This window comes from Ornithorhynchus anatinus, chromosome 15 (genome assembly GCF_004115215.2).
Source record: "Ornithorhynchus anatinus isolate Pmale09 chromosome 15, mOrnAna1.pri.v4, whole genome shotgun sequence".
NCBI lineage: Eukaryota > Metazoa > Chordata > Mammalia > Monotremata > Ornithorhynchidae > Ornithorhynchus > Ornithorhynchus anatinus.
Genome location: NC_041742.1, coordinates 25,015,862 through 25,042,585, shown reverse-complemented (window position 1 = coordinate 25,042,585; position 26,724 = coordinate 25,015,862). Strand labels below are relative to the sequence as shown.

At 48.4% G+C, this 26,724-nt stretch overlaps 2 protein-coding genes across 4 annotated transcripts in view; one reads left to right on the top strand and one right to left on the bottom strand.

Annotated features, from left to right (window-relative positions):
* GYG2 (glycogenin 2) overlaps nucleotides 1-11,904 on the top strand; it is a 28,906-nt gene extending 17,002 nt beyond the window's left edge. For both annotated transcript variants that reach the window (XM_029079721.1, XM_029079722.1), the window contains 4 exons: nucleotides 1,028-1,168; nucleotides 5,478-5,582; nucleotides 7,899-8,009; nucleotides 10,495-11,904. In XM_029079721.1, coding sequence (XP_028935554.1) covers nucleotides 1,028-1,168; nucleotides 5,478-5,582; nucleotides 7,899-8,009; nucleotides 10,495-10,650 — 513 coding nt within the window. In that variant the 3' untranslated portion in view covers nucleotides 10,651-11,904. The remainder of the gene's footprint in view (nucleotides 1-1,027; nucleotides 1,169-5,477; nucleotides 5,583-7,898; nucleotides 8,010-10,494) is intronic.
* Nucleotides 10,891-26,724, bottom strand: part of LOC100075628 (arylsulfatase D-like) — a 31,514-nt gene continuing 15,680 nt past the window's right edge. Inside the window, exons 9-12 of one of the 2 annotated variants that reach the window (XR_003764759.2) lie at nucleotides 21,927-22,048; nucleotides 14,898-15,297; nucleotides 12,940-12,986; nucleotides 10,891-11,649 (exon numbers count right to left, since the gene is read on the bottom strand). Coding sequence is in view for 1 of the 2 variants with exons in the window: in XM_029079720.2 (XP_028935553.1) it covers nucleotides 14,927-15,297; nucleotides 21,927-22,048 (493 nt within the window). In the remaining variant the exon portion in view is untranslated. Of the gene's footprint in view, nucleotides 12,987-14,897; nucleotides 15,298-21,926; nucleotides 22,049-26,724 lie in introns of both variants that reach the window. The other variant, XM_029079720.2, reaches the window with a different exon arrangement.

Here is a 26,724-nt window from a genome sequence, read left to right as displayed (position 1 = left end):
TTTGCCGATTAGTTTACGTAGGCTCTCTGATTTGAAATCCCAGTTTGAAGGAGCAACAGAAGGAGGTGTCCCTGGAGGATCCTTTAGACTTTGATTGACATATGTTTGATTTTGGTTTTGCATTTCATGACCGGAATATAGGTTTCTCAACGGTTGAAGTGGCTGTGGTTTCTTTAATGGCATCTGTTAAGCACCGCTGTCTGCCGGGCACCGTACTAAGCGCTGGGGTTGAAACAGAATAATCGAGTTGGACACAGTCCCTGTCCCACGTGGGGCTCGTGGTCTTAATCCCCATTTTACAAGTGAGGGAACTGCAGCTCAGAGAAGTGAAGTGACCTACCCAAGGTCACACAGCAGACGAGCATCGGAGCCAGGATGAGAACCCAGGTCCCCCGACTCCCGGGCTCTTTCCACTAGGCCACGCTACAGTCCCTTGAAAATGGGTAAGTCAGTCTTCTCGAGACCTCTTCAGGATGTAAAAGCTTTTCCTGATCCACAGTAGTGCTCTCCTATTTTCACACTCCTCCGTCCCAAGCTTAGTGCCATGCTCTGCACACAGTAAGAGCTTAATAAATACGATCGAATGAATAGCAACTCCACAGTCGTCGGCCGTATTTGAAATACTCATTACAGTTTACCTCCAGCCTGAGCTCTTCAAGGACAAACCTTATCCCTCATCCCCTTGGACCTGGCCGTCGGAACGGATTTTTTTCGGGGATCCTAGCGGCTCCGCGGACAGAGCTCCAGGATTGATAGGGCACTGAAATCCGGCTGCCGTTACGGCAGAGTGAAATAAAAAGAAACCGCTTCCTGCGATTCCTCCTAGAGCCAAACGCTTCTTAAGAAAACCTCAGCCAACCTTCCGGCAGCGAGCGGGGGGAAAGATGTATCGCCCACGGCTGCAGATAAAGCAAATCGTGGGGTGTGTCAGTTATTTGGGCGTGCGTCCGAAGGGAGGGGTGTCACGGCTACATTTTACCGGTCTGATAAATTATGGGTGTGTTTTGACAGTGTCTTATTTTGTTAGCTTTGTTCCAGCGGGACCGAGATGTTCCCGAGACCATCAAACCCAACAACTGGGCTGGCTCTGCCTGTACTTCCGCATCCAGAACAGACTCCGGCTGAATGTCCTCCCGAATCCTCCCCGGAGGAGTTGGGAAAGCAAGAGGTAAGTACCTACTGGGATTGTGTGTGAGAGGAGCTCGGGAGAGGTGAGGAGAGAAATCAACTATCGCATTGATGAGGCGCAGGAGCTAGTGAGGGAATCCTGAGATTCTGCCGTTCTTGCAAGCTGCTCGAGAAACAGGGTGGTCTAGTGGGTAGGACCCGGGCCTTGGAGTCAGAAGGACCTGGGTTCTCATCCCAGCTCCTCCACTTACCTGCTGTGGGACCTGGGGCAAGTCATTTCACTTCTCTGGGCCTCAGTTCCCTCATCTGGAAAATGGGGATGAAGGCCGTGAGCCCCATGTGGGACAGGGACCGTGTCCAACCTGATTAGCTTGGACCCTCCCCAGCGCTTAGGACAGTGTCTGGCACATGGTAAGCGCTTAACAAATACCTTTAAAAAAAAACCAGCAAGGGATCCCTGTGATCACACTATTCTTGGAACGTTGTGACTCCTTCGCCACCCCCTCACCCCGCCAAATGTAGAACGTAACCACAGCGTGGCCCAGTGGATAGAAGATAGATAGGCAGGCCTGGGACTTGGGTTCTAATCCTGACTCCCAGTGTGGCATAGAAGAAAGAGCACATAACTGGGAGTTAGGACAAGGATTCTAAAGCCGGCCCCGCCATGTGTCTGCCTTGTGACAGTGAATACTAGGACATGGACTGTGTCCAACTTGATTAGCTTATATCTGTCCCAGTGCTTAGTACAGTGCCTGGCATATAAGCGCTTAAAAAAAAAAATAGCTTGCTCTGATGCCAGACATGCTTATATTGTCACGCAGCAGACAGGTGGCGGAGCTGGGAATAGAACTACAACCTTTTGTCGCCCAGGCCTATGCTTTATCCACTACACCATGCTCATCATCGTGATGGTGTCAAGTCATGATGATGGTGACTGTGTGCCAAGCACTGGAGTAAGCAGTGGGGTAAATAGAATCAGGTCTCTCTGGCCTGGAACACCCGCCCTCCTCATATCAGACAGATAATTGCTCTCCCCCACTTTGAACCCTTATCGAAGGCCCGTCTCCTCCAAGAGGCCTTCCCTGACTAAGCCCTCCTCTCTTCTCCCACTTCTTTCTGCGTCACCCAGACGTGTGCCCTTCATTCATCCTCCCTCCCATCCCCAAGACACATAGATATATGCCTTTAGTTTATTTATGTACATATATTAATGTCTGTCTCCCCATCTAGACGGAGCTTGTTATGGGCAGGGAGTATGCTGCTGTACTCTTCCACATGCGAATGAATGAATGAATGAATGAATGAATGAATGAGAAAACATATGAGCATTATTTGTAGGCAATGCACAGTTTGGATTAGAGACTTTTTCAGAAAATGCTTCCAAAGGGAAGTCCTGAGCTCAGTGAACAGTGAATTTAAGGTCAGTCGCAACACTGAATTCAAGCCCTGGCACTGTGTGCAGAAAAGTGCCTTATCGCTTTGTCAGAGAAGGTGCAGCTTCACTTTAGTCAAGAGCTTTCTCCAAAGGCCTTGGTTTGAAGTAATTCATAAACACATTTAGCCGTTTTTTAGTGGTATTTGTTAAGCGCTTACTATGTGCCAGGTACTATTCTAAGCACTGAGGTGGATACAAGATAATCAGGTTAGATAGAGTCCGTGTCCCTCATGGGGCTTACGGTCTTAATCCCCGTTTTCCAGATGAGGTCACTGAGGTCCAGAGAAGTGAAGTGACTTGCCCTAGGTCCCACAGCAGGCAAGTGGCAGAGCCGGGGTTAGAGCCCAGGTCCTTCTGGCTCTCAGGCCTGGGCTCTAGCCACTAGGCCACACCGCTTCTCATTGCTGCTCTAACTGGTAGGGTTTTTTGAGGCAGAGAAAGAAGGAAAAGTACTCACATATTTCAGAGCCAAGCATCACAGTCAGGTCTTGCTCACCTTGAAATTCTTCTGAATCCTGATATCAGAGTAGTTTTCTCCTCCAGAAAAGATTTTGCCCCCTTCTCATCACCAAGAGACAAACTACAAATTGGAGGGCAGGCCTGGTGGCGATCAATCAATCGTATTTATCGAGTGCTTACTGTGAGCAGAGCACTGTACTACGTGTTTGAGGTAGGTCAACCGGTTGGTATACAATGATTCCCAACCGCAAGGAGCTTTCAATCTAGTGGGGGTTGAAGCAACCAGTGGCAAAGAGCCATCTTTTGGGGCTACCTGTATTGCCAAGTGGAAAGAGCACAGGCTTGGGAGTCAGAGGAGCTAGGTTGTAATTCCGGCTCTGTCACCAATCTGCTGCATGACCTTGGGCAAGTCATTTAACTTTTGTGTGCCTCAGTTTCCTCATCTGTAAAATGAGGATTCATTCCTCCTCTCTCCAACTTAGGCTGTGAGCTCCATTTTTCTACAATGTTTAAATCCATTTGTTTTAAAATTTAAATTCCAAATAACTCTTAAACCTGTTGGAGTGCTAAATTTCACGGTATAAATTAAAATCCTCAGTTTTGGGGGTTTTTTTTAAATGGCATTGGTTGTCAGGCCAGGCACCATTCTGAACGCAGGGGTAGATAGAAGATAATCGGGTGGGACACGGTCCTTGTCCTTCACTGGGGCTCATATTCTTAATCCCCATTTTACAGATGAGGTAACTGAGGCATGGAGAAGTGAAGTGATTGCCCAAGGTCACATAACAGCAAGTGGTGGAGAAGCAGCGTGGCTCAGTGGAAAGAGCACGGGCTTTGGAGTCAGAGGTCATGGGTCCGAATCCTGGCTCTGCCACTTGTCAGCTGTGTGACTGTGGGCAAGTCACTTAACTTCTCTGGGCCTCAGTTACCTCATCTGTAAAATGGGGATTAAGACTGTGAGCCCCACGTGGGACAACCTGATGCCCCTGTGTCTACCCCAGTGCTTAGAACAGTGCTCTGCACATAGTAAGCGCTTAACAAATACCAACATTATTATTATTATTATTAGGCCAGGGCATGCTCTATCCACAAGGCCACACTGTTTCTCATCTTTGTTTCTTGCTAAGGCCACCACTCTAACAACCAGTCCCGTAATTGACTGGGGGTAAGGCCATCACCCACTACCATAATTTATTGTTTAAAATCTGTCACGTAACACAGTCTCTCTCTGGAGAAATCTAGAAATATCACAAATGAGTATAAAGTCACAAAGAGTCTTCCCTAAACTTTCCTCAGGTGTTTAAAGTCAAATTGAGGTTTTGATTGAGTGAATTTGTTCAGATTTATGCCATCCTTTAGAAAGTGAATATAAGCCCGTGGGGCCTACATTTTCTGGTTGTACTTTGAAGATGGACAGAAGTCAGGCAGGACTCTGTGAAGTGAGCTCGTTGAGGGGAGGGAATGTGTCTGTTCTATTGTTGTTTTGTACTCTCCCAAGAGCTTAGTACAGTGCCCTGCACCCAGTAAGCACTCGATAAATGCAGTCGACCGAAACGATGAAACAGAAGCCAAATACAGTGGTCCGATCCAGGACTATGGATCCTCTTCTGGACATTCCATCAGTTATCCAGTAGGTCTCAATGGTCCTTTCGGACACTCCATCTAAAGTATTTTCCACACCACTAGTTTTAATCCATATTTAAGACCTTGAATTTCTTTAGTTAACGATGTCCCCTGTAAACCTGTCGACTGATGTCATTAATCACGTTGCAAGACCGCTCCCTGCCGGACTATTGTCCTGGAATAGTCGGAAGACGTTGCATTACTAATATTCTTTTTTTATCCTTAGCAGTAGGCTTATTGCATGTTGAGGTCAAAATAATTGTACATATTGGATTTGAAAAGTTAATCTTCAACAGGATCTGTTTCTCAAGGCTATAGGATTGTTCCTCTCTGGTATGTAGGCAGAGCACTCAATTAAGTGCTTGGGAGGGGACAATATAATGGATTTAGTAGACATGTCAAGGGTCAGGAAAGACCAGGAAGGTGGCCTCCTCAGGCCGAGTGGCGCAGTAAGCGCTCAATAAATACCGCTGTTTGATTGGGAGGGAACAGAGCTCTGAAGGGATTTCCCCACCCCCCCCACCCCTGATTCAGAGTCTGGCTAAAAGCAAGGCATTAAAAGGGGTGGAGAATATTACTTGACTCCTCTTTGTTTCCTCCCTTTACCTTCTCTGACGCACAACTCACTCTGCCCTACAATTACTTACCGGTTTTCTCAGCCCTAGGTTTACGTGCCAGTGAAGTGGTCAATTCATCTGTAATTGGGCCCCTTTTCGTGCTGGCAAAGTAGGCCTGAAGTCCTTCTTTTCTGTCACATTAATCTTTTCCCTGGAGCCTTTTTTTTGACCTTGCCTAACTCCTCTATTTTCCTTCTCTCATTTGTTTCCTGCAGACTGTAGAGCTCACTGGGACTGAAAGTTCTAATCCTGTTTCCTGCGAACCCGGAAGACCAGCTGCCCCAAGCCTTACGGACCTCACAGAGATTCAAGTCACCCCGGTATTTCCCAACAGTATTTAAACGTGGTAGAGAGTGACAAGCAGTGATGATAACCAAGTCTGTGGCCCGCTGGATCTTCCCGGCAGGACCCGAGGGACGATTTGGGTGGGCATCCTTCCGGCTTTCCCATACCCCCCGGGGGCTCATTGATTCATTCATATTTACTGAGCGCTTACTGTGCACAGAGCACTGTACTAAGCGCTTGGAAAGTACAATACAGCAATAGAGACCGTCCCTGCTCACAACGGGCTCACAGTCTAGGGGTTGTTCCAAAACGGCTGCCGGGCTCCTGCCCATTGCCTGGTTGAAGGTCCAACTTGTGGGCCGTTCATGCCGCTTCGTTCCACAGTTGCCTGTCTTTGACCTGTGTTTACGTGCTTGCTCACTCCTATGAGGTTATTATTAAGTGCCCGTCGAGTCGTCTCCGATCCGTAGCGACTCCATGGATACTTTCTCCAGAACGTCCTGTCCTCTGCCACAATCTACCACCTTTCTAATGGTCCCACGAAGTAGGACAGGGAAATCGGAGGAAGCAAATAGTAAAGGTGGCCTTTAGGGCAACCGGGGAGAGAGCTGGTAATTGCTCAATTGACCCCAAATCTAAGATCGTATTTATCCATGCTGTCCCTACATCCCCATAGAGTGAAAAATTGAAAGTCCTCTTCTTCATAAGTGATTGAATAGATGATATTGAAGGAGCAGCATGATGTAATGTAAATTTGACTGTGGCACCCATTAAGTGTTTACTGTGTGGTAGGCACTGTACTAAATGCTGGGATAGATACAAGCTAATCAGGTTGAACACTGTCCGTGTGCCATGTGGGGCTCACAGTCTCAATCCCCGGTTTTACTGAAGCCCAGAGAAGTCAAGTCACTTGCCCAAGGTCACACGGCAGACAGGCGGCAGAGCTGGGATTAAAACCCAGGTCCTCTGACTCTCAGGGCCGAACTCTTTCCACTAGGCCACGCTGCTTCTGGAATGAGCACGGGAATGAGACAGGACGCCCAAATTGTAATCCTGGCTCTTTCCCCTGCTGTGTGGCCTCGAAATAAGTCCCTTAACATTTTTCTGTGCCTCAGGTTCCTCATCTGTAAAATGAGGATTAGGTACTTGTTCTCTCCCCATTCCTGGGCAGTGAGTCCCAGGAGGGACAGGCACTGTGTCTGATTACTATAGAGCGGCCTTAGCGCTTAGCACAGTAGTTGGCTCATAATAAAGCACTTAAAAGCAGCCCATTTTTTCTGAGCCTGAAAAACTGAAAGCCCTTTTTCCCCCCCAAGTGATAGATGATATCCATAACAGCAATCAGCAAAGAGTAGCCTTGAAACCTTTAGGCATTTATGACATTTCCTGTGTCGGGCAAAATTTTCAGTAGATGTGTCCTTTGTGCAACTGCAAATAGCTCTCTAGCTATCACTGTCTTAATGGGAAATTACTCTAAATCCAAGTACAGCTGAAGAGGAACGTTGTGAACGTTAATCTAAAACCTTTTGGAGGGTAGGTCTTTTTCTTCTCCTAAAACTCAAAGAACATTTCTATAGTTGCTTAAAATTATTGCATAGACTAGTCTTTTTTTATCACAAAGCTATTTGCAGACTGACACTTTTTAAAAACAAGATTAGATCGTTTTATGCAATATTCTCTGGAGAATTTCATGCAAAGGATCAATCATTTGAAAGCTCATTGTGGGCAGGGAACGTGTCTACCGTCTCTCTTATATTGTACTTTCCCAAGCGATTAGTCCAGTCTTCTGCATACGGAAATCATCTCCTCGACTGAGAAATCTAATTTAGGGGAGGAAATAAAAATCTTAACCCCCAAATTTTCTCTAAATCACCCTTCAAGCCCACAGTGCTCTGCACACAGTAAGCCCTCAGATACCATCGATTGGTGACCCCACAGATCTTCCATTGAGATGTACTGTATATTGACAAGCGTGCAGTGGTCCAGTGACGGTTTTTACGGAGCGCTTACCGTGTGCAGAGCACTGTACTAAGTATTGGGGAGAGTAAAGCAGAGTTGTTAGACACATTTCTTGCCCCCAATGAGCTGTGACAGCTTAGAAGGGGAGACAGAAATGAATGTAAGCAATCTATAAAGATATTTCATCAAAGAAGGCACCCTCTGAAACATTGATTTTAGGGAATTTGTCATTTAGCTGATGAAACAAATGAAGTGTTGCTTGGAGAAAACGAAGTGATGATACTACATTTTTGTTCATCGTAGAAAGAGTAATTAGAGGAGGATGAATAAGTGATTAGTATTGGAGTCAACTGCAATAAAATCAGTGACTAACCTAAAATGATTCTTTCTAGGCTCCAGTCCATAAAGGGGAATACCATTCTGCAGACTGTGTCACAGATCAAAAGCCAGAAGCATCACAGTTCCTGTTCTTCCAAGAGCCTGTTCTTCAGAAACCACTGGCGGTGGGTGCATATATATATATATATATATATATATATATATATGGTATATATAGAGTATAGAGAGAGAGAATGTAGAGTTATATACACATACAACTCTAACTTTTGTATCCCAACCTTTTTGATTTTCTTGGCCAATTTCAGTTCTTTTATGGCTTGAAAGCATTGGCATTGCTCTAATAAATTATTTCATTTCTGTTTATTTCCAAGGAGAGCCTGCCCCCCTTAGCCCCCATTCATTTTGCATGATTTTAATGGTTTCTTTTCAATATTTTATCCTTGAGTTTGTTGCGTGCCTAATGTGTAATGGTTGAGCTTAGGACTGTGGATCATTAACTCCCCTTTCGGGCATAACATGGTTTAAAATGAGAAATGAGGTTTATTGAAACTATGATGTCATTTGTATTGAATGAGATTAAAGTCAGCCTCACTAAATTTAGCACGGGGGAAAATGATGGAAGTTTAGTGAGGAATTCTCCTTTAGGAATGAAGTGAAGTATTCATTTTGCCAACCCTCTGCTTAGGAAAGTAGTCTCTGGATTGTATTCTCCAATTGGAATTTTTTTAAAATGGTATTTTTAAGCGCTTCCTATGTACCGGGCACTGTATTAAGTGCTGGAGTAGCTGCAAGATAATCAGTTTGAACACAGCCCCTGTTCCTCATGGGACTCACAGTCTTGATCCCCATTTTACAGATGAGGGAACTGAGGCACATAGACGTGAAGTGACTTACCCAAGGTCACACAGCAGACACGTGGCAGATCCGGAATAATAATCCTGGTATTTTTTCAGTGCTTACTATGTGCCAGGCACTGTAGTAAGCGCTGGGGTAAGTGCAAGATTATCAGGTTAGGCAGTCACCATCTCACATGAGGCTCACATTTAACCCCCATTTTACAGATGAGGTAACAGGCCCAGAGAAGTCCAGTGTCTTGCCCAGGTCACACAGCAGACAAATGGAACCAGGACGAGAACCCAGGGTCTTCTGACTCCCAGGCTCACGCCTCGCTCCACCAGGCAACCCCGCTTCTCTAAGGTTTCACTCTGTGAAAACGCAGTTTCTTTTCTCGAGTGACTAAGGTACGATAGGTACTTAATGAAGCCTAAAAGGCAAAGATGCTGTGGTCTGAAAGCACAGAGCATCAACCGATTGCCTCAGTCTGAAAATAAATTTGGCCTGTGGCTTCCTCTTAATAATTTAAAGAAAGGGGGATTGACTCACCGCTCACTGTTGATGCTTAATGTATTTTTAGGACTCACCTCTGAGGTGTCTGTGTGTTCCTGCTTTAGCTTTTGATTGCTACTTGGAACTAAACTGTACGTGGAGGAGGAAGTTTTATTTTTTCTCTGTTGATGATTTTTTCCACTGCTTTTGTGGTTCCAGCTAAGATAATTTAGATAGGTGCAAGTTTACGGCCAGAGAATTCTAGCTTTCACCCAGTGACTCTGCCTGGGTTATGTTCCGTTTTCTAGCCGCAGTGCGAAGCGTGGTTTAAAAACAGTAGGGAGGATCTCGGTGGCTGCACGTGGAGACTCCCTTGGGAATTCCGGGAGGCTCCGGGGATAGTTTGGCCATCGTTCGCCAACCGAAAAGTCACTGCGGTTTATAGCCCTTAATCAACAGACGGTACGTACTGAGCACTTTGTGCCAAGCACTGTTTTAAGTGCTTGGGAGAGTTCAGTACAGCGGGAAAAGATGATCCTTGCTCGTAAGGACTGGGAGGCGGTTCATTCATTCATTCACTCATATTTATTGAGCACTTACTGTGTACTGAGCGCTTGGAAAGTACAATACAGCCATAAAGAGAGACAATCTCCGCCCACAATGGACAGTCACTGAGGGCCAGAGACCGAATGCCGCAAATGACAGCTGGCTTCGAAACCAATGAAGGAGAAGCAACACAATTTGTATCTGGTGTTCAGAACTACCGGTCAGACATCAGGGACACACATTCTGCCACAGGTGATAGCATACTTGGACGCACGCGGAATATCCCAATAGTTTATGGTCGATCTGCTTTAGGTATGCAGCTTGGATAGATGATTCGGTGTTCCCCAGTGGAATTTTAGGAGCCAGATTATCATGTGGATAATTACTCAACCACCCAGCTATTGGGCCTAAGATCCAATCCCTGAAAGAACTTGAAAATTAGACTTCTAAAAATTTCTTAGCAGAAAGGAAACCTATCCTGCGGGTCGAACTTACACGCCTACAGTATACCAAGCACGGGGTAATTTACAAAATCCTAAGTGTACGTGTTTGCCCATGGAGATGGAAGTTTCCGGAACCCTACATGAAAAGTGAGTAAATGACAATTTGCTACATTTCACCGACAGTCTGGGAATTAATCAGGATTTCATAGGCACTCGACTTAAAAGGAAAAAATGCCCCGATCCGCCTCTCCCGCTGGTAGCCGTAAGTGACCGTTTCACTGCAATGAGCGAATGATGGGATTTCTGACTCACAGTGTTTATCGTCTCCCCTAAGGTCGACCTGGCCGTTTTGGAACCGCCCATTCCGCTCAAAGCCACGGAGCCCAACCCGGAGGAAGAGAGGAGGAAATGGGAAGAGGGACAGGTAGATTACCTGGGAAAACACGCATTCGAATGTATTCAAAAGAAGCTAGATCGATTTTTACAGTAGATCGTGCGGAGAGGCTGATGCGTTAATAGAAGCTGCCTCGTTATCACTCGGGTCTTGTGGAAGAAAAATCCTCTCTCCAGACCTGGAGCGAAGTAGACTTTCTAAACTGCGGGCTTCTCTCTCTGACGCCTCGTTTCGTGCGGACCAAAGACAAAATCGGCTTCAAATACCCAGCAGATGCGAGAGAATAATTTTGTCAGGTTTTTGTTTTTTTTTTTTTTTACTACATTTAACCTTGACTGAGGAGGTGAGAACTAAATATATTTTCAGCCTTCCATAAATAAAACTGCCAAGCCGAGAAACAGATGTGCAATGCCGGCTCGGTCACGTGGGACAGGATGCCGTTTCTAAAGTTTAAAACTGCTCCGCGGAGTCGCCGGGAGATGTCTCATTAGAGATTCCGGGGGAAGAGGGGAATTTGGGATTGTATCTTAAGCCTCCGGGAAATTTCACTGTTGTGGTGCCTCTCGGTATTCATCTTGACAGGAACGATGTCATTCTCTACTGTAACCGGGACCCGGAGATAGCATCGGCTGCACGCTTGTGGCGGCCGCACGTCTCTAGCATTCCGTTTTCAAAACCTTCTTCGAAACACTGCGCTCCGTACACCTTTCGACACCTCTCGAGCGAGTTCTCAGTTCTGCGAGAACTGTCCCCTCTTTTTTTTTTTCCTCCCAAAGCGAAGCCGTAAATTGCAAATAGACGCCTGAATCGCCGCCGCAACGACGGACGGGCCACAGCGTATTTCACAAGGCGGTGGTGATGGGTTGAGGGCAATTCCAGTGGAAAGGGTAAGGGAAATGTGCTTTTTCAATGTCTGTGAAGTGCTGAGACGAGCTGGCGTCGCACCACGAGTGTGCAGTTGGAAGACTGTGGACGCGCCACGGGATTTTCTAGGTTCAAAGTGGACGTTTGCACGTGACATCCAATAAGTAAGTGGAGATGTGGAAATTCCCTTTTTTTCTTCCCCCGCTTCCTGTGGTCTGGCCAGAGAGTGTCCTGTCGGAAGGCGGGGCAGGTGGTCAAAGTCGTCCCCGGCAGACACTTGTCCTCCCTCCCGGAACGGTCCTCCGTCCCCAGCGGTCACGGAAAAGAGGGGATACGAGAGGAGCGCGCACACCCTCACCTAAACCCTCCCCGGGGCTTCCTGCTAGACACCCCCCAAAAGGGAGCCCTGGGCTGAAAATGGATGTGCTCCGAGTCAGCAGCGATGAAATAAAATCATAAAATTAAACTAATTAATTCACAAGTTAATTGGTTTCAGGTGTTTTCGATTAATTTACTAATAACTCAGTTACAGGAGCTTTTAATTAATTCTAAGTAATGGCTTAACTGGTTTCATGTGTTTTAAATTAATTGATTAATAACTTAATCGATTTCAGGTTTCAATTAATAACTTAATTCTAATTAATAGCGTAATTGGTTTCAGGTGTTTTCAGTTAACTTAGTTGGTTTCAGGTGTTTTCAAATAATCAATTAAAAACTTAATTGATTTCAGGTGTTTTCAATTAATAAATTAACCTAGTTGGTTTCAGGTGTTTTTCAATTAATGAATAACTTAATTGACTTCAGGTGTTTTCAATTAACTTAGTTGGCTTCAGGTGTTTTCAATTAATTAACTTAGTTGGTTTCAGGTGTTTTTTGATTAATTAATCAATAACTTAATTGATTTCAGGTGTTGTCAACTGATTAATAACTTAATTCATTACAGGTGTTTTAATTAACTTAATTGATTTCAGGTGTTTTCAATTAATCAGTTAATAACTTAATTGATGATTTCAGGTGTTTTCAATTAATCAATTAACTTGGGTGATTTCAGGTGTTTTCAATTAATCGATTCATAACTTAGCTGTTACTTAATCGATAACACCTGAAATCACTTAAGTAACTTCTTTCAGGTTTTTTCGACGGCTCTTGGCTCCGTTGAAATGACCTGATGGAAAACAGAGTGAGGGCAACTAGCCCCGGGCCCCTTGAGGGGTTACCGGGTGCGGAGTGCTGGCCTAAACGCTTGGGAGAGAATTGAGAGGTGATAAGACGTGCCCATAAAGAGCCTACGCCGAACCCTGGCAAAGAGGCGCGGGGGAGCACCTCCGCCCACCTCTCGCCCGCAGCCCCCCGACCCCGGCCGGGGTCGGCCTCCCCCTTCCTATCTCCCGGACTATTCCTCGTCCCACCTTCGTACTCTCCCGCGCGCTCGGCGGAGCGCTCCGCACACAGTGAGCGCAGACCCCTTGCTTACCTGGCCTGGCGACGCCTTTAAATCGCCCAACACCCATACCGACTCACCTGGAAGGCCGCCGGCGAGAGGAGAAACTCCAAGATCCCCGCGGACCCTAAAAGGCAAAAGCCGAAGGAGCCACGGGGCCGTGAATACGGCGGCGACCCGTCACGCGTTGTTCGAACCAAAGTGACGGTCGCTCGACCGCAGGAGCAAAACGCACATCAATAAATTGTATTTACTGAGTACCGTGCGCCGAGTTCAGTACTAAGGACTTGGAAGAGTACAAGGGGGAGGCTGCCGTACGGTGGGGAAAACAGGCGTGAAGCCACCGACAGATAGGGTGGAGGGGGTCAACCTGTTCACGACGCATACAAAAAAAGGTACAGCGAGAGCTAACGAGTACGAGAGTCCCACGGAGATCCCGGAAACCTCCGGGTCCAGGGGAAGATGGTCAGTTAGTGGCATTTCCTCTTTTAAAAAAAAAAAAAATAGCGACCGTCGTCATTGGTTCATGCTGGTCTCTCGGTGCTTTCGGTGAACGTTTACAGCATGCAGAGCACTGTGCTAAACTAAGTGGCAGGATTAGAACCCCGGTCCTCTGACTTCTAGGACTGCGTCCTTTCCACAAGACACGCTGCTTCTCCTGACCTGGGGGCGAGCCACTAAACTTCTCTGGACCTGTTTCCTCATCTGGAAAAAGGGGACACTATGACTCCTTATTCTTACCTTGTTCCTTCCACGTAATGAGCATTTAAGATGCACAGAGCACTGCACTAACCGGTTGGGAGAAAGCAATACAGTAGGCGTGTCATCTCTACCTTTTTTTAACTTTTCCTGAACAGTTTTTGGAGCTTTCTCCTGGCCCATGTAGGGCATGCAGCGAGAAGCATAGGAGATACGTGTTAGGAGATAGGTTAGGAGACGGGTGTTCCCTGAGCTGTTCGCCTTCTAGTCCGATGTCCTCTTCCCCCCTCCTATAAAAATGTTCTTTTCAATAGGATTCTTTCTCCCAAGCACTCAGCAAAGTGCCCGCGTAGTGCCCGAGTTCTAATCCTGGCTCCTTCGCTTGCCACAACTGTAAAATGGGGATTCGATACCCGTTCTCCCTCTTGCAAACTGTGAGCGCTGCATGGGTCGGGGACTGTGCCTCGTGATGATCATTAGAATGATAAACAAATACAATCGTGACTATTAATGAGCACTATGGGAAAGACAAGCTAATCAGGTCAGACACGGTCCCGGTCTCGCACAGGGCTCACGGTCTAAATGGGAGGGAGGACGGTTATTGGATCCTCACTTTACAGTTGAGGAAACCGAGGCTCAGTGAAGTGACCTACCCGGGGTCACCCAGCAGGTCGGGATTAGCGCTCAGGTCCTCTGACTCCCGACGTCGACATCACTTCCTCGGTGTTAACAGAAAACGTGACCATCTAGTAAGAAAAGCAACATGTACAACGGGAAGCGGTGTGGCCTAGTGGCTAGGGCCCCGGCCTGGGAGTCGGAAGGGCCCGGGTTCTAATCCCGGCTCCGCCACCCGTCTGCTGTGTGACCTTGGGCACGTCACAACCTCTCTGTGTCTGTCACCGCATCTGTAAAATGGGGATGAGGGCAATAAGCCCCATGGGGGCCGGGGACTGTGTCCAACCCGATTAGCTGGCAGCTACCCCAGTGCTTAGTACGGTGCCTGGCACATAGTAAGCGCTTAACAAACACCACATCGACGGACTCCATTCAGCGGTCTGTGGTCTAGCGGAAAGAGTCCGGGCCTGGGAGTCAGAAGACCGGCGTTCTCACCCCGGCTCCGCCGTGTGACCTTGGGCAAGTCGCTTCTCTGAGCCTCGCTTCCCTCATCTGCAAAACTGGGGTTCGACCCCCGTTCTCCCTCCTCCTGAGACTGTGAGTCCCATGCGGGTCCTGAGGATCCGGGAGCCCCCCCACGGGGCTCAGCACGGCCCCTGGCACGTAGTAAGTGTTCAGCGAATACCGTGAAAGAGAAGAAAGGACGTCACTGGTGGCCACTCACCGGACCGGCCTTCCCGCGTCCTTCCCGGTTCAGAGCTCGCCGTGAGGACCGCCCGCCTCCCGGCCACAGCCACAGAAGGGAAATGTGCCGCAGCACGGCTGAAGCCAGGGCTTCCATATGCTGTGGAACTGCCCCAGCTGCTCGGGCACCGGGGCCAGCGTCCCCCGGTGGGCCCGCACGGCCTCGGCCATCCTGCGGGTCACGGCCTCGAAGCGGGGCTCCTCCCGCGGGGACAGGGGGCGGCTCTCCGAGGGGTCCCGGGAGAGGTCGAAGAGCAGGGGCGGCTCGTGCCGGCGGACGCCCGCTCCGGAGCAGGAGCACATCCGGCTGCCGTAGCAGGCCCCCGCTCCTGCCGGCTGGAAGATCGGAGTCACGTAATGAGCCTTCCAGACGGCCTCGCCTGGCAGAATAGAGCAGATCTCGGTTAGAGAGGAACACGCCCCAAGCCCCGGGAGAACCAAGACCCTTATCTGGCGACAGACGGTGACCCTCCCCACCTCCGAAGCCTTCTTGAAGGCACGTCTCCTCCGAGAGGCCTTCCCTGACTGAGCCCTCCTTTCCTCTTCCTCCACACCCTTCTACGTCACCCTGACTTGACTCATCGCCCCCTCCCAGCCCCACGTGTTGATACCTGCCATTTATTTATTTCTATTTGCGTCTGTCTCCCCTTCTAGCTGTCAGCTTGTTGTGTGCGGGGAATGTGTCTATTGTCATACTGTCCACTCCCAAGTGCTTAGTACAGTACTCTGTACACCATAAGTGCTCAATAAATACAACTGATTGTGGTTTTTCTTAAGCGCTTACTATGTGTCAAGCAGCAGATTAAGCGCTGGGATGGGATAGGGATAGGGATTAAGTGCTGGGATAGGAGATAATCCACTCCCACACACAGTCTAGGGAGGAGGAAGAACTGCTATTGAATCCCCATTTTGCAGGAGAGGGGAAATGAGGCACAGAGAAGTGACGAGCCCAATGTCATGCAGCAGATTAGCAGCAGAGCCAGAATTAGAACCCAGGTCCTCTGACTCCCAGGCCCGTGGTCTTTCCGCTAGGCCACGTTGCTTCTCTGTACGACAGACACTGCTTGAAAAACCATTCTGTGAAGACAAGAGTTTCTAACCACATCCGGAGCTGGGAGTCTTTTAATGTCTGTCGCTGCCCACTAAGACTGCTATCGATGGATCAATCATTGGTATTTACTTAGGACTTACTATGTGCAGAGCAATATACTAAGCACTTGGGAGAGCAATACAACGGAATTAGCAGGAATGTTCCTTGCCCTTCATGAGCTTTTAGTCTAGAGGGATAGACAGACATAAATAGACAAAAGTAACTTATAAAATATACTTTAAAGATATGAATTAACAGTATCTATTGAACGCTTGCGTGCAGAGCACTGTACTAAATGCTTGGAAGAAGCAGCGTGGTTTAGTGGACAGAGCACGGGCCTGGGAGCCAAAAGGACCTGGGTTCTAACCCCAGCTTTGCCATATGTCTGATGTGTGACCTTGGGCAAGTCACTTCACTTCTCTGCGCCTCAGTTACCCCATCTGTAAAGTGGTGATTAGAGTGTGAGCTCCATGTGGGACAGGGACTTTGTCCAACCTGATTAACTTGTATCTACCCCAGTCCTTAGAAGAGTGCTTGGCACAGTTTAAGAACTTAACAAGTACCATAAATAATTATTATTAAGAGTTGGCAGACATGCAGTCCCTGCCCACAAAGGGCTTAATGTTCCCTAGGCTTTCAACACTGTTCGATCTCAAAACACACACCATAGAACACAAGGAATAGGGATGGAATGGCGCTAAATGTCTTCCTGAACTCAAAGGATGGGCACAGGTGGCTATGTGAAGGTTTGAAAGATCAAACTGCTAGCTGATGACTCTCCTTCTACTGAGCTTAAAAGCACATTTCAATAATAAGCTCCACGAACAGACACAGACTACAGGGGGATACTTTAGGAAGGAGAAAAGAGAGAGATATAAATACCACCTCTTGATCTCCATATAGGAGTAAATAGATATGATATCACCTCTCTCTCTCCCTCTCCATATATAGGACTGAAGAGAAAGATATAGATATCCCCTCATGTATATCATGTTTCTATATATATCTCTATGTATATATGATATACACAAGGAGACATCTATATCACTTTACTCCTTAAAGTATCATCATATATATGTGTATATATATACATACATTGCCTCCTTAGATGATATATACTATTATAATAATAGTAATGATGGTATTTGTTAAGCGCTTACTATGTGCGGAGCACTGTTCTAAGCACTGGGGCAGGTACAAGGTCATCAGGTGGCCCCACGTGGAGGCTCAAAGTCCTAATCCCCATTTTACAGATGAGGTAACTGAGGCACAGACAAGTGAAGTGACTTGCCCAAAGTCACACAGGTGAAAAATGGCAGAGCCACGATTAGAACCCACGACCTCTGACTCCCAAGACCAGGTTCTTTCCACTAAACCATGCTGCTTCTCTCTGTGTGTGTGTGTGTGTGTGTGTGTGTTTGTGCTTCATTATATCACCTCATGGGATGTATGCGTGTGGGAATGTTTGAGGTAATGTAATGAGGCATATTAGTGGCAAGTTATAGATTAGATAAAGTACTGTATTCTATATCAGTTTATATTCTGTATTAATTGTTCAAGATCAATTAATAAGGATAAAGGACACGCTATACTTTATTTCCCCACGTTTCCTTATTTTACAATCAGCTTAGTACCTGCTGTTTGAGATCCTAGGTTTGTCATTTATGTCTCATGTATTCTGTATGAGGTTGCTGCCTGCTGTTTCGAAAAGACCCTGAGTTTGTTATTTATATTTCATACATTTTGTATCACGGCGCTGCCTGCTGTTTGAGCTACTAAATGTTTGCTGTTCCATTCTTTATATTTTATGTCAGCTTATCGCCCGCTTAAGAAGCTATCGGGTTGCCTTCTATTCCATATATCAGTCGGCGGTCTGTTGCACATTTCTTATAGCCATCTGCTTCGATTAAATTTCCTCTTCTCCCACTCGGTTCCGCATCGCCCCGGCACTTGGATCTGCTCCCTTTACTCACCTCTCCCTCGGCCCCACTGCGCTCACGTCCGTATCTGTCATTTATTTGTATTAATGTCTCTCTCCCCCTCTAGCCTGTCAGCTCACTGTGGGCAGGGAACATGCCTAACAACTGTTATATTGTACTCTCCCAAGCGTTTAGTACAGTGCTCTCCACGCACGGTATGTGCTCAATCGATCGATCGATTAAGGAATAAAATGAGGTGTCAACCACATAGAGGCTCTCTGCATCCTAATCTGAATAGGTCATGTGCCTGGCCTGATCAGTTAGTTGGTCACAGTTGCAAACCGGCTAAACAACACTGCTTCAAAAACTTGAGGGTCACTACTCCCTGGACTACCATTTTCCCAATTCTGAATCCAGAGTCTTTCCACGGGGAAAGTCTTTCCAGGGGAAGAACGAGCACCGGGCCCGGACGTCAGAGGACCTGGGTTCTAATCCCAGCCACTTGTCTGCTGGGTGACCTCGGGCTACTTACGTCGCGTTGCTTGGCCTTCATTTCCTCCTCTATAAAACGGGAGATAGACTGTGGACTGTAAGCTCGTTTCGGGCAGGGAACCTGTCCACTAATTCTGTTGTACTGTACTCTCCCACGTGCTTAGTTCAGTGCTCCGCAGACAGTAAGCGCTCAATAAATACTACCGAGTAACAAATACCATCACTCTCTTTGTGGGCACGGAATGCGTCTGTTACGTTGTTCCACTGTACTCTCCCAAGTGCGTCGTACAGTGCTCCGCCCACAGTAAGCGCTCAATAAATACCATCGACCGACTTATTAGTATCGTTCTTCTTATCGTTACTCTCATTTCCTTCCCCGAGGGCGCCGCTGTCGTTCCAGGATCAGGCTTTCGGCCGACGAGGTTCAAACTGCACAGAGGATGCAAGCGGCGTGGCTGGCTGATGGAGTCGAGCTTCCGGCGTCCCAGGTATGAGGTGAACCGGGGAAGCTCAGGGCTTCCCCGGATCACCGATGAATTATTATTTATATTATTATGCAGGCCATACTGCCCTCTTGTGGACTAGCAAAGGCTGGATGGCGTCCAGCCCGCTTTGCTCGTGTCCACCCCTGTGCTTAGCACATAGTAAGCGCTTAACAAACACCACGGTTATTATTACCTAGAGTAATTGGCCCGGGAGGCCGTGAAACTGCCGTGGCATAAACGACCTGACGCGATTAAGGTCCCATTTCCATTGGCTGTTTGAAGCTGGTTTGGTTTATCCACTCGCTTCTCCTTCACCCTGATTCCCTCTCTTTATTCATCCCCCTCCGCACCCCTCCGGCGCTAAAGCACTTATGTCCTTCTCTATCATTATTTTGATTAATGTCTGTCTCCTCCTCTAGATTCTAAGCTCGTTGTGGGCAAGGAATATGTCCGTTTAGTGCAGTGCTCTGCACACAGTAAACGCTCGATAATAATTATGGTATTTGTTAAGTGTTTACTATTGCCGAATTCTGTTGCTGAATTGTAACAAGTGCTTAGTACAGTGCTCTGCCCATAGTAAGCGCTAAATAAATACTATTGTATTGAATTAATACTATGTGCCAGTCACTGTACTAAGCGCTCAATAAATACGATTGACTGAATGAATGAATATGCACATTCAAACACAACAATCAGCTCTTGGCCAAGATTTGACGCCCATTGAAATAAAACCCATTGCCTTTCAAGTCCTTAATTTCGATTTGCTTCTCTTGCTGTACATATCCATCTCTATGTACATATCTATAAATTACATATTACAAATTATTTGTTTTTTCTAATAACTGTCTCCCCTTCTAGACGGAAAGCTCACTATGAGCAAGGAAGGGGCCTACCGACTCTGTGGTATTATGCTTTCCCAAGAGTCTGGTACAGTGCTCTGCACCCGGTCGGCTCTCAATAAATACCACTGAGGATGACGATGATCATAAAGATGATGTTAGGTGTAATTAGTGAGGCTGCTCTCCTTCAGAGGAGGAAGCGTAGCCCAGATTCCATGTCTGTTCCTTTAAAACCCCTCTCCCCTGTTTCCACTCATGGAAGGAGCGGGGAAGGTAGATTTTCTAACACAACTCCGCCTCTAGACTCTAAATTCATTGTGGATAGGGAACGTGTCTACCCCCTCTGTTATACTTTTCTCTTCTGAGTGCTTAGTACGGTGCTCTGCACACAGTAAGCGCTCAGTAAATACCACCGCCTGACCGATCGAACCTGCACCGAGCTAACCACTGGATCCTCCGGGCCCTCCTGCCGAGACTTTGGAGGAGAGATTTGGGGGTCATCTGAAGAGACAGAGGGCTGTTCCTCTCCCACTCCGATCCAGCACGCACACTTCGCTCCTCTAACGCCAACCTATCCACTGGGCCCGACTCTCACCTCCTCGCTGTCGACCTCTCGTTCAGATCCTCCGAGGCAAATCGATCGATTAATGGTATTTATTGAACACCTACTGTGTGCAGAGCATTCTACTCAACGACTGGGAAAGTAAAAGCAGCGCGTAATTAGTGCAAGTTCTCTACTAAGTAGTAGTACTTAGTGGAGAAGCAGGGTGGTTTAGTGGAAAGAGCCCAGGCTTGGGAGTCAGAGGTCGTGGGTTCTAATCCCTGCTCCGCCACTTGTCAACCGTGTGACTTTGGGCAAGTCACTTCGCTTCTCTGGGCCTCAGTGACCTCATCTGCAAAATGGGGATTAAGACCGTGAGCCCCACGTGGGACAACCTGATAAGCCTGTATTTACCCCAGTTTTTAGAACAGTGCTTGGCATCATACTATCATTATTATTACTATTGCAAGGTAACAAAGTTGGCGGGCGAATTTTTTGCCACAACCAGCTTAAAGTCTTGAGGGGATCTGGGCACTGATATAAATGCATGAATTGTGGATATGGACATAAGGTGCTTTGGGACTGAGGGTGGGGTGAATAATAATAATAATAATAATGTTGGTATTGGTTAAGCGCTTACTATGTTCAGAGCACTGTTCTAAGCGCTGGGGGAGATACAGGGTCATCCGGTTGTCCCACGTGAGGCTCACAGTCTTAATCCCCATTTTACAGATGAGGGAACTGAGGCCCAGAGAAGTTAAGTGACTTGCCCACAGTCACACAGCTGGCAAGTGCCAAAGCTGGGATTCGAACGCATGACCTCCGACTCCCAAGGCCGGGCTCCTTCCACTGAGCCACACTGAATAAAGGGAGCAGTGTAGCCTAGTGGCTAGAGCCGGGACCTGGAACTCAGAAGGACCTGCGTTCTCATCCCGGCTCCGCCACTTGTCTACTTTGTGACCTTGGGCAAGTCACATCACTTCTCTGGGCCTCGGTTACCTCATCTGTAAAATGGGGATTGAGACCTTGAGGCCCACGTGGGACAGAGACTGTGTCCAACCTAATTAGATTTTATCTACCCCAGTACTAAATACAGTGCCTGGCACAGAGTAAAGCACTTAACAAATGCCATTTTAACAAATACCACAGTTATCGTTATTATTGATTTTGCCAATTATTTTTAGCGACTTGCCCGAGTTCACCCAGCAGGCCAGCCCAGATTAGAACTCACACTCCCAGACTTGTGTTCATTCCTCAAAGCTATGGTGCTTTTTTGATTGTTACTCGGCTGGAAAGCTGCTGAGGATGGTATTTGTGCCGGGCACTGTTCTAAGCGCTGGGGTAGATACAAGCTAAACCAGTTGGACACAATCCTTGTCCCACATGGGGCTCACAGTCTCAATCCCCATTTTACAGATGCAGTCACTGAGGGACAGAGAAGAGGCATAACTTGCCCAAGGTCACACCTACTGATATGTGGTGGACCTGGAATTAGAACCCAGGTCCTTCCGACACTCAGGCCCCATGAGCTCCCCACTAGACCAGCCTCCTTCTCAAATTTATAAGCAAATTTAGGTTTTTTATGTGACGGTACCACCCTCTAAGACTGCCCCAAAATATCCGGACCGGACGCCTCTACTCACTGTCTTTGGGGTGCCACCTCACGGCATGCAAATGGGACCCACAGTAGTGGAACAGGAACTCGTGGTCCGAGCGCCGAACGTCTCCGCGCAGTAACGGCATCAGGTCCCGGCCGTCAATCACCCTGACAGGACGGACGGAAAACACGTCAGGGGAAATGCAGGAGCACGACTGCTCCTCTGTCAGCATAACAATAATAATGACGATGATGACGTTGGCATCTGTTAAGCGCTTACTATGTGCCGAGCACTGTTCTAAGCACTGCATCGTTATCAGTGGCATTTCCTGTGTTGAGAGCACTGTACTAAGCACTCGGGAGAGTACAATTTAACAGTATCACAGACGTCGGGGCTTTAACTGGGTCCTGTTATGCTACTGTCGGGGGGGGGGGTCAATCTCACCACCCCACCCCCTACTCCACTGCGACTCTCATCAGCCCCTTCTCCCAGCGTGGCCTAGTGGAAACGGGGCAGGCCCGGGAGTCACGTGATCTGGATTCTAATCCTGCCTCTGCCATGTAATAATAATAATAATAATGGTGGTATTTGTTAAGAGCTTACTATGTGCCAGGCACTGTACTAAGTCCTGGGGTGGATACAAGCAAATGGGGCTGTACACGGTCCCTATGCCATGTGGGGCTCACAGTCTCAATGGCCCTTTGACAGATGAGGTAACTGAGGCCCAGAGAAGAGCAGTGACCTGCCTAAGGTCCACAGAAGAGACAAGTGGTGGAGCTGGGATTAGAACCCATGACCTTCTGACTCCCAGGCCTGTGCCCTCTCCGCTACGCCAAACTGCTTCTCTACCTGCAACGTGGCCTCGAGAAAGCCACTTTACTTCTCTGGACCTCAGTTCCCTCATCTGCAAAACGGGAATTCGACACCTGTTCTTCCACCTACTTGGACTGTGACCCCCATGTGGGACCTGATTATCTTGTAGCTACCACCACAAAGTGTTTGGCGCATAGTAACTACTTAACAAATACCACACTACTTCTTCTTTTCCTGCCAGGAAGGGGAAGAAGCAGCAGCAACAGCATGAGGCCTGTCAACTTTCCACCAGGTGGGAGGGCTGCACACGCTGCTGGGAAGTAGCCTTCAAGACTCAAAGCCCGGTGTGGGCAAGGATCGTCTCTCTTTATTGCTGAATTGTACTTTCTAAGTGCTTATTACAGTGCTCTGCACACAGTAAGCACTCAATAAATATGACTGAATGAAAAGTATGGCTGTGGCCACTGTAGTGGCTGCTGGATTCAGAGTCACGAGGGGCCCCAACATTCTCCTTCCCTACCCCCAGTGCCCTAGCCCTCTTATGGGATTTATCACTGTTCTTACCTTTCCTATTGTTTTTGTTGTTTCATCCTTCCTTATATGTTTATCTCCCATCTTTCTACCCTTTCCTGTTGTTTGTGAGCCTCTGGGTCCATTTCTCACCTAAGCACTTTTTTGCAAAGTAGGTGCTTAATAAATAGCATCAGTACTAGTTCTAAATAAATCAATCATATTTACTGAGCGCTTACTGTGTGCAGAGCACTGTACTCAGCGCTTGGGAGAGTACAACAGAATTAGTAGACACGGACCCTCTCCTCAATGAACTTACAGAATAGAGGGGGAGAGAGACATTAATGCAAATAAATTATGGATACGGACATTCATTCATTCAATAGTATTTATTGAGCGCTTACTATGTGCAGAGCACTGTACTAAGCGCTAGGAATGAACAAGTCGGCAACAGATAGAGATGGTCCCTGCCGTTTGACGGGCTTACGGTCTAATCGGGGGAGACGGACGGACAAGAACGATGGCGATAAATAGAGTCAAGGGGAAGAACATCTTGTAAAAACAATGGCGACTAAATAGAATCAAGGAGATGTACATTTCATTAACAAAATAAATAAGGTAATGAAAATATAGACAGTTGAGCAGACGAGTACAGTGCTGAGGGGATGGGAAGGGAGAGGGGGAGGAGCAGAGGGAAATGGGAGGAAAAGAGGGTTAAGCTGCGGAGAGGTGAAGGGGGGGTGGTAGAGGGAGTAGAGGGAGAAGGGGAGCTCAGTCTGGGAAGGCCTCTTGGAGGAGGTGTTTTAAGTAGGGTTTTGAAGAGGGAAAGAGAATCAGTTTGGCGGAGGTGAGGAGGGAGGGCGTTCCGGGACCGTGGGAGGACGTGGCCCGGGGGTCGACGGCGGGATGGGCGAGACCGAGGGATGGTGAGGAGGTGGGCGGCGGAGGAGCGGAGCGTGCGGGGTGGGCGGTAGAGAGAGAGAAGGGAGGAGAGGTAGGAAGGGGCAAGGTGACGGAGAGCCTCGAAGCCTAGAGTGAGGAGTTTTTGTTCGGAGCGGAGGTCGATAGGCAACCACTGGAGGTGTTTAAGAAGGGGAGTGACATGCCCAGATCGTTTCTGCAGAAAGATGAGCCGGGCAGCGGAGTGAAGAATAGACCGGAGTGGGGCTAGAGAGGAGGAAGGGAGATCAGAGAGAAGCTGACACAGTAGTCTAGCCGGGATATAACGAGAGCCCGTAGCAGTAAGGTAGCCGTCCGGGTGGAGAGGAAAGGGCGGATCTTGGCGATATCGTAAAGGTGAAACCGGCAGGTCTCGGTGACGGATAGGACGCGTGGGGTGAACGAGAGAGACGAATCAAGGATGACACCGAGATCACGGGCCCGAGAGATGGGAAGGTCGGTCGTGCCATCCACGGTGATAGGGAAGTCTGGGAGAGGACCAGGTTCGGGAGGGAAGATGAGGAGCTCGGTCTCGCTCATGTTGAGTTTTAGGTGGCGGGCCGACATCCAGGTGGAGACGTCCCGGAGGCGGGAGGAGATGCGAGCCCGAAGGGAGGGGGAGAGGACAGGGGCGGAGATGTAGATCTCCGTGTCATCTGCGTAGAGATGGCAGTCGAAGCCGCGAGAGCGAATGAGTTCACCGAGGGAGTGAGTGTAAATGGAGAAGAGAAGAGGGCCAAGAACTGACCCTTGAGGAACTCCAACAGTTAAAGGATGGGAGGGGGAGGAGGCGCCAGCGAAGGAGACCGAGAATGACCGGCCAGAGAGATAAGAGGAGAACCGGGAGAGGACGGAGTCCGTGAAGCCAAGGTGAGATAAGGTATGGAGGAGGAGGGGATGGTCGACAGTGTCAAAGGCAGCAGAGAGGTCAAGGAGGATCAGAATGGAGTAGGAGCCATTGGATTTGGCAAGAAGGAGGTCACGGGTGACCTTAGAGAGAGCAGTCTCGGTAGAATGGAGGGGACGGAAGCCAGATTGGAGGGGTTCCAGGAGAGAATGGGAGTTAAGGAATTCTAAGCATCGATTGTAGATGACTCGTTCTAGGATTTTGGAAAGGAAGGGTAGTAGGGAGATAGGGTGATAACTGGAGGGGGAAGTGGGGTCAAGAGCGGGTTTTTTTAGGATAGGGGAGACGTGGGCATGTTTGAAGGCAGAGGGGAAGGAGCCATTGGAGATTGAGTGGTTAAAAATAGAAGTTAAGGAAGGGAGGAGGGCAGGGGCGATGGTTTTAATAAGGTGAGAGGGATTGGGGTCCGAGGCGCAGGTGGAGGGGGTGGCACTTGTGAGGAGGGAGGAGATCTCCCCTGAGTGGCGCAGTGGAAAGAGCACGGGCTTTGGAGTCAGGGCTCATGAGTTCGAATCCCAGCTCTGCCACTTGTCAGCTGTGTGACTGTGGGCAAGTCACTTAACTTCTCTGTGCCTCATTTCCCTCATCTGTAAATGGGGATTAAGACTGTGAGCCCCACGTGGGACAACCTGATTCCCCTGTGTTTACCCCAGCGCTTAGAACAGTGCTCTGCACATAGTAAGCACTTAACAAATACCAACATTATTATTATTATACTGCAGGGAAGGATGGAAAAGTAGGGGAGGGTTGGTACGGGGGAGGGGAGAGGCGGAGGGGTGACTTTGGGGAGCTCAGACCTGATTGTGTTGATTTTTGTGATGAAATAGGTGGCCAGATCATTGGGGGTGAGAGATGGGGGAGGGGGAGGAACAGGGGGCCTAAGGAGAGAGTTAAAGGTCCGGAACAGTTGGCGGGGGTGACGGGCATGGGTGTCCATGAGGGAGGAGAAGAAATTTTGCCTGGCGGAGGAGAGGGCAGAGTTAAGGCAGGAAAGGATCAATTTGAAGTGTGTGAGGTCGGCTCGGTGCTTGGACTTTCGCCAGCAGCGCTCAGCAGCTCGAGCATAGGAGCGTAGGAGGCGGACGGAGGAGGTGATCCAGGGCTGTGGGTTAGTGGAGCGAGAGCGGCGGAGGGAAAGGGGGGCGAGAGAGTCGAGATGAGTAGAGAGGGTGGAGTTGAGAGCGGAGACCCGATCGTCAAGAGTGGGAAGTGAGGACAGGGCGGCAAGGTGAGGAGAGATGCTTTTGGAAAGACGGATGGGATCGAGAGAGCGGAGGTCTCTGTGGGGCAGTAGCGAAGATTTGCAGGGGGAGGGAGTGTGAGAGATGAGGCAGGTGAGAAGGTTATGGTCAGGGAGAGGGATTTCAGAGTCGGTGAGGGAGGAGATAGTGCAGCGGTAGGAGATGACGAGATCGAGGGTGTGACCGAGTGGGCGTGGTATGGTGGAGCAGGAGGTCGGCAGAGTTGAGGAGGGATAGCAGGCGGGCGGCAGAGGAGTCGTCGGGTACATCCATATGGATGTTGAAGTCTCCGAGGATCAGAGTGGGCAGAGAGAAGGAGAGAAGGAAGGTGAGAAAGGGGTCTAGGTGGTTGAAGAAGTCGAAGGTGGGACCGGGAGGGCGGTAGATGACAGCGACAAGTATCTGGAGGGGGTGGTAGAGGCGAATGATATGG